The sequence below is a fragment of the Orcinus orca genome, chromosome 8, assembly GCF_937001465.1.
Source record: "Orcinus orca chromosome 8, mOrcOrc1.1, whole genome shotgun sequence".
NCBI classification, from domain to species: Eukaryota; Metazoa; Chordata; class Mammalia; order Artiodactyla; family Delphinidae; genus Orcinus; species Orcinus orca.
In genome coordinates, this window is record NC_064566.1 from 7985807 (window position 1) to 7992791 (window position 6985).

General features: G+C 59.6%; 2 protein-coding genes across 11 annotated transcripts; both read right to left on the minus strand.

Moving 5' to 3' along the window:
* Positions 1 to 249: 249 nt before the first annotated feature.
* Positions 250 to 3575, minus strand: DNAJC4 (DnaJ heat shock protein family (Hsp40) member C4). Of its 9 annotated transcripts, none has more exons than XM_004264448.4 (7): positions 3430 to 3575; positions 3018 to 3110; positions 2254 to 2347; positions 1588 to 1772; positions 1339 to 1500; positions 549 to 635; positions 250 to 458 (listed from the first exon to the last, which is right to left on the minus strand). In XM_004264448.4, the coding sequence occupies exons 1-7, from the start codon at positions 3558 to 3560 to the stop codon at positions 350 to 352; spliced, it is 861 nt and encodes a 286-aa protein (XP_004264496.2). In that variant the 5' UTR covers positions 3561 to 3575; the 3' UTR covers positions 250 to 349. The 9 variants fall into 9 exon arrangements, with proteins under 9 accessions (XP_004264496.2, XP_012393265.2, XP_033271272.1 ...); XM_012537811.3 differs by having other exon boundaries at positions 1339 to 1503; XM_033415381.2 differs by having other exon boundaries at positions 1339 to 1503; positions 1588 to 1749; positions 2254 to 2367.
* A 359-nt stretch (positions 3576 to 3934) lies between these two features.
* NUDT22 (nudix hydrolase 22) lies at positions 3935 to 6921 on the minus strand. Of its 2 annotated transcripts, none has more exons than XM_049713530.1 (5): positions 6127 to 6921; positions 5674 to 5772; positions 4581 to 4678; positions 4349 to 4442; positions 3935 to 4101 (listed from the first exon to the last, which is right to left on the minus strand). In XM_049713530.1, exons 1-5 carry the CDS (start codon positions 6604 to 6606, stop codon positions 4000 to 4002), a joined length of 873 nt encoding a protein of 290 aa, XP_049569487.1. In that variant the 5' UTR covers positions 6607 to 6921; the 3' UTR covers positions 3935 to 3999. The 2 variants fall into 2 exon arrangements, with proteins under 2 accessions (XP_049569487.1, XP_033271317.2); XM_033415426.2 differs by having other exon boundaries at positions 4342 to 4442.
* Positions 6922 to 6985: the final 64 nt, after the last annotated feature.

Genomic DNA, 6985 nt, shown 5'->3' on the forward strand with positions numbered 1-6985 from the left:
CGGGCGGGCGGCTCATGTGACCCAGACACGCGCTCCCCACCGGGCCGCGGGGCGGGGGCGGGGTAGGGGAGGGGGGGCGAGGCCGCCGGCGGGGCCCGCCCCCTCTACACACACCCCACCTCCTGCCGCAGCAGGGGAAAGGGGACGCACCGCCCAGGGGGCCGGGCTCCCGGGTTGCCGCCGCCAGAACCCGGAGGGCGGGGCCCGGGCCGGGGGCTCTGGGCCTGTAGGAGCGAGCCAGACAAGAGCTCTGAGAATCACTTTATTGCACGCGTTTTGGGGAGTGGGGTGTCCCAGAAGGGAGCACACCGCAGGCCCCATCCAAGGTGTGCTCTCCAAGGTGAACCGCTCAGGGGCTGGGGCCGGGGGGCACGATCCCGGGGCCTTGAGGAGGCCCGGGTGGTGGCTGCAGCTGCGGCCCCAGCCGTTGCTCCTCCTGGAGCCTGGCTCTCTTGGCCCTGCAGGGGAGAGTACCTGGTGGTCAGGTTGGGATCCTGGAGGGTGGTGCCAGGACAGTGAGGAGAGGGCAGGAAAGAGCTGGGACAGACCTGGCCCGGGCCCGAGTGTCATTGTAGATGGCTGTGATGATCCGATCCTTTTCATCCATGAAGCTACGATGCATCTGCTCCAGCTTCCTGCAAGGGGGTTACAACCGACTCTGGGAATCCCCAATCCCCGCTGTCTCCCAAGTCCCACCCCCCTCTACCCTACTTGAGGGTCTCACAGCTTTACACTTGTAGGGACCTCAGCTAACTGCCTGTGCTAGATGAGGAAAGGGGCACAGAGTAGCTGGTTCTTGTCCAGGGCCTAATGGCGACCCAGGTCCCTGACTGTCCTGAAGGTGGTGACAGCAGCTCCGTCATGGAGGTCCTTAAAGGCGACTAGAAAGGTTTGTTCATCTAACTCCGTCACTGAACTAGGCACACTGCTAGCAGTGTGCACCAGCCTTTAGGTGTCTTTGCTATCAAGCCTCAGTGGCAATGGCACGCATGAGAGAGTGGCAGGAAAACAGCAACTACCAAACAAATGAAGACAGTTTCTGGTGAGGCCCAGTTCAATGCACTTCCTTCTTGTGCAGGATTTTGGTTGGCTCCAGCACTCTCTGGCAACCAGCACCAAGATTTAAATTCAAATTCTAAAAAACTGAAAATGACATTAGCCCTTAGTGCAGAGCTGCCTTTGCTAAATAAGACGAGACTCTGGAGGAGACCTATTTCATGCAGTTCTTAGCTTGAGAGACACAAGGGTGCAGGCCACAGGGGTGGTATGGATGGATGGCTGACACTGGGCTTCACCCACCCTCCTGCCCTCTGCCCATCACCCTAGGGGGACGCGCACCTGAAGGCAACATAGTGCAGGCCCATGCCTGCCAGCATGATCAGGAGGCAGTACCCCAGCACCCGCCGGTTGTGCTTGTGCTGCTGCTGCCTTGACTCTGGTCCCTGAGGCCTCACTTCATGAAACTGGGCCCAGTATTTTGCATTGGGGGGTGCCCAGGAGCTGCTGGGAGGTAGAAGAAGGGACAGTGTAAAGACGGGGCTCCCCAGGAGACTTGGGGGTGGCAAGCTGGGGGCAGGACTACTGTACCTGTGTGCCTCTTGAGCAGACCTGGGATGGGCTGTGGTTCCTGGACACTTTGGGGAAGCTGCCGAGCGGAGCTGGTGGTCATAGCTGCGGCGGCTCTGCTCATGGCTCAGCACTTGGTAGGCTTCACTCAGCTCCACAAAGCGGCTGTGCAGGGCTGGGTTCCTGGGGTCCCGGTCAGGGTGCAGCTGGGGTGGGGCAGGACTCCCCTCATCTCCCTTCCCATGACCTATCCTGATAATATCCACCCACAAGGGCTCATATCATACCCAGAGGCCCTCCCTGGGCAGTGACCCTCACTCTCAGGCCTGCACATCCCTCTAGAAGACCAGACAGTCAGGAAGCACAAATTCCTGCCCCCTCCCCTTGTTTAAGCCCTCCCCACCTGCTGCCTGGCTCTCATTGGATGCCCTGGTCCCAGCTTTCTCAAGAGCAGGCAGGTCAAGAGAACCAAGCCCAGCCCATCAGACAGGACTCCTGGCTCCTGCCCCACAGCCTTTCCTTCCACCCGGCCAGACCTCTCCCCTTGGGGCAGCTCCCCCTCCCTATGAATGCTGAGGGAATGTGCACCAGCCAGAGTGAGCCTCTCAGCTCCATTCCTGAGAATTTGGAGCGGACCCCATCTGGCTCAGACTTCCCTTCCCCCACTCCACTTAAGACCACTGGTACCTCTTTGGACTTGGAGAAGAAAGCTCGTTTAACTTCTTCAGCGCTGGCACCAGGATGCACCCCCAACAGTTCATAGTAGTTACTGGGGCCAGACCTGTGGAGAGAGGCCCAAACCTGCAGGGGCTAAGGAAAACACAGAGGATACCCCTTCCCTGCCCGTCCCAGCCCCGCTGGACCACACCCTTCAACCCAGCATCCAGATGCTGAGGGGGCTGAGGCAGGTGCCAAGGGAGATCTCGAAATCATCCCTCCCTTTTTGACTGTTCCAGGTAAGGGGCAGATCAGATTGTCTCAAAGTGTAGTTTTCAGACCCCTTGCATCAGAAACGCCTGAAAAGCATGTTTTAAAAAATAGATTCTTGAGGCCCACCTCATTCCTGCAAATCAGGATCTCCAGAGCAGCGCCCAGGAATCTGCAGTTTTGTAAGCTCCCCATACCCCGCCTGGGTTATGCACAGCGACGCTTGACAACCACCTGAGTTGTGGAATGTGCATTGGGTTTGGTTGGGCTCAAATTCCAGATGTGCCACTTAACTCTCTGTATGACCTTGGGGGGGGTCATCCTTTAATCTCTGATCCTGTGCCCTCTCAGCAGTGAAGGTGAGGGTAATCTGACAAGCCTGTAAGGCGCCTGACGCAGCGTAAGAGATCACGACTATCCCAGCACCTAGACTATCCCGGCACCTAGCGCAGGGCCTAGAATTGGGCAGGCCAGCCACAAAAACCTACTGAACGACCGGGCCCGGCCCCAGGCGCCCGACTCACCGCTGCCGGGCGGCCGCTGCGAAGAACCGAGTGGGAGGGTTGTGGGGCCACAGCCGGCGCAGGCGCAGGGGCAGCATGAAGGCGGGCGGGCAGCTGGTGAAAGGTCACAAAGAACAGTGGGATGGGAGCAGACTTCAACCACTGCAGCGGGGATGAGGGGTGGGGGTGGGGGGCAGAGGGAAGGGGCCTGGCCCCGTTGAGATGCAAAGGAAAACCGAAGCAGGCCCGGGGACTCAGGGGCGGGTGGAACCTCCCTAATGAAGACCAGACCCCAATGTCCTGGCCCTGTCCCCGCCTCTGACCCGGGCGTCTGTACAACCAGCCCCGGACGCCGAGACCCCCTTCCCACCCTGGGAGCTCGGGGGGCGGGTGCAGGAAGAGCCACACCAAGCCCCGCCCCCCCTTCACTCACAGACCCCTCGGCGGCCGCCGTTTCCGGCTCCTATTCAGTCCCCGCCTCCATACTCTCATTGGCGTAGACACCCAGACCACGCCCACAGGCCTGAGGGTGCGGAACAGCGGCGAAGCCCCGCCCCCGCACATCCATTGGCCTTTGACGCCTCGGATCCACCCATCGAGACAGCAGCCCGGGGACTTGCAGAAAGGCGCCAGCGCCCGCCCGGGGAGGCTGCGGCAGGGGGCCTGACCCTCAGTGAGGCTTTCGGCTCAGCCCCCGTTGCTCTGTTCCCTCGGACATGGCTGTTACTCCGCTCTGCAGCGAGACGCGTTTCACAAAGCAGTTTCCACCCCATAATCGGCCTGGAACTTCACCGGAGCCTGGCAAGGGGGCACAGCCCTCAGCTTACAGAGGGGAAAACTGAGGCTGGGCCTTTTTTCCCCCCAAGTCACTTGTCCTGTCTCTCTCAGCCACCCCGGCCCCTCTCTCTGTCTCACGGAAACAGCAGACGCCAACGGAATCCAAGAATAAAGTCCTTTATTGTCTTCCGAGCTGTGGTGATAGGGCTGGGGACTCTAGGGCGACTTAGGTGGAACTTTCCTGGAATTCGTTGTAGAGGAAGATGGCGCCTTTGGCTGAGGGGCAGAGCTCGGCCCACATTTCAGTCTCCTGCAACCTCCTCACACTCTGTGGGAAGACAGTGAGACCCAAATATTCCGACCTCGGGTTTCTTGCAGGAGCTGTGCCCACAGTTCTGGCCCTCTCCCTTGGGCTGAGGGCATCCCCAATGAGGTCTTGTGCCTCTGGAGGGAAGCTCTGAGAGATGTGGGAGGCCCCTCTGGCCCAGGCCCAGGAGACAGACATGCATCACCAGGCCTCTGCAAGCCCCAACCCAGCTCCTTGTCCAAATGAGACACACTTTGCCACCTCAAACCTGTGTCTCCACAAAGATGATTCCTGTGGATTCGTGGGCCTCAGGTCCCCCACTCGTGTAGTGCTTCCTCACCTGCTCAGAAGTCAGGCTGCACCTGGACAAGGATGTGAGAGTGGCCTGGTGAGTGCTTAGACCCTGTAAGGTCCCTGTGGAGTCCCCGCTGCCTCAGCCATGCCGCTCAACCACCCACCTACTCCAGGACCCAGGACCCTGCCTCCCAGAGCTCACTCACTGGACGTAGAACGCAGCACTGGCACGGCCGGCACTGGTCTCATTGCAGGCAATGCCCAACAGCAGCGGCTGGCTCAGGGTGAGCAGCGGCAGGTTCACCTGGGGCCAGGCGTACCACCTGTCAGTGCCCACTGCCCACGTCCCTGCCCCTCTCAATGAAGAACAGCACGTTACCCTTGTACAGCATTTTACAGTGTGTAGTTCAAGTGCCCAGAATCACAGAATGTCAGATCTTGGGCATGTTCATTTCACACGAGAAAACCACAACGGGAGAGATGGAACAGTTAGCCCAGGGTCACCCTAGGGAAGTCAATTTAGTAACTGGGGACTTCCCTGGTGACACAGTGGTTAAGAATCAGCCTGCCAATGCAGGGGACACGGGTTCGATCCCTGGTCCGGGAAGATCCCACATGCTGTGGAGCAACTAAGCCCGTGCGCCACAAATATTGAGCCTGCGCTCTAGAGCCCACGAGCCACAACTACTGAGCCCACATGCCACAACTACTGAAGCCCATGCGCCTAGAGCCTGTGCTCCTCAACAAGAGAAGCCATGGCAATGAGAAGCCCGCGCATTGCAACGTAGAGTAGCCCCCGCTTGCCTCAACTAGAGAAAGCCTGTGCACAGCAACGAAGACCCAACGCAGCCAAAAATAAATAAATAAAATTTTAAAAAGTAATTAGGACTCCCATTTACTCCTCTTCTCAACAAACCTGGCGGGAGTAGGCAAGACATTTATTATTGTCCCCATTGTAAAGAGGAACACAGAGACGAGGCACACAGAGGTGAGGGTTAGAATTCCACTCCAAGTGTGCCTAGCTGCAAAGCCGAGCTCTTTGCTCAATGCCAGATGCCTGGGAATTCCCTGGCGGGCCAGTGATTAGGACTCCACACTCTCACTGCCAAGGGCCTGGTTTCAGTCCCAGGTCAAGGAACTAAGATCCCACAAGCCACGTGAGGCAGCCAAAAAAAAAAAAAAAAAAAAAAAAAGCCAGATGGCTACAGACACTCCTGCCATCCCAGACCTGTGAAATTCTGGATTGTTCTATCCCCTCCCTCCTTGCCCACCACTCTGTCCCACCTGCCTCTGACTCACCTCATCACAGATCTCCTGAAGGACACTGGAGAAGAGCTCATGCACCACCAGCTCCCCAGGGAGGTTGATGTGCAGGGGTCTGCCACCTGGGCACAGGGCCTGTAAGAGGTCAGGCTCAGCCCCTGCTCCCCTCTTCTCGCCCTGCTTTTCCCCACACTCACTGGCCCTGAGGGCCTGGTTGGGCACAGAGTGAGAGCCTTGGTGATCCCCTGACCCAGGCCCTGTTTTTCCACATGGAAAACCACAGGTCCAGCTAGGTCCTCCATCCCTACCCCCACCCCCAATTCCCTAACTTCCCATGGGTCTGGGGCAGGATTCAGCAGGGAGGCTGAGAGGCTGCCCTGAGCGGAGACTTTCGGATAAGCATCAGGCCAACTCCCCCTTTAAGGGATGAAGAAAACAAAGCCGAGCTCTCTGGGTCTTTGTGCCTTTGCGCCCAGCCTGGCATCTCACCTGAGGCTCAGGGTGCCCACCGGGCACGTCCACTAGCCCAGGTGCCTCAGCCACCTGCCCAGAGCGGCGCAGGAAGACAAGGAAGTCGTCAGCAGTGGCCAGTGCAGCGCCCACCCCTAAGGGGTCCGCCAGGTAGGCTTGCTTGTCACCCCAGTCGGTGGCCCCCTGCTGTCGCAGCCAGGCAGCTGAGCTGGCCCAGTTGGTGCCCAGGAAGTCTCGATAGGAAGTAAGGCCCAGGCACAGGTGCAGCTGTGGCCCCGGCGAGCCAGTGGGCACCAGGGTGGCAGAGTGCAGGCGGAACTTGGGGGCGTCAAAGAGCCAGGGCTGGGCCTGAAGCCGGCTCTCCCAGACTGCGGTGATGGCCTTGTCCCCTCCTGGCAGTGGGCGACGGTCGTAGGCAGGGCTCAGCTCAGCCCGTACCTGCTCCTCAGGCAGCCCCCCCGGGGGGCATTGCAGCAGCAGGGACACCTCAGGGTCCATGATCTGGATAGGGCAGTTCTGGGGGAGGGCAGAGCCAGGCCTGTCACCCCGGGGGACCCACAGCCACCCTTGGACCCGACAGCTGGCCCCCTCTGCCACAAACCTCCTGAAAGTACTCCCAGCCCTTCTGCACCCCCCTGACCCCTCCCTGGGCTGTAAAACGTCTTATCATCCCAGCAAGAGCTCCGAGGCTCCTGCTACCAGACATCCCTGAGACTCCCGGGCATCCCTACGACTCAGAGGTCCTGGGTCCTGTCACCCCCTAATGCCTCTGTCTCCCCAAACCAAAAGTCTTGCCTTCAACCCCTGATGCGGCGGTACCCTTCCCAGGGTCCGGAAGCTCCAGGCTGCAGCCGGCAATCACCTGCCTACTCTCCTC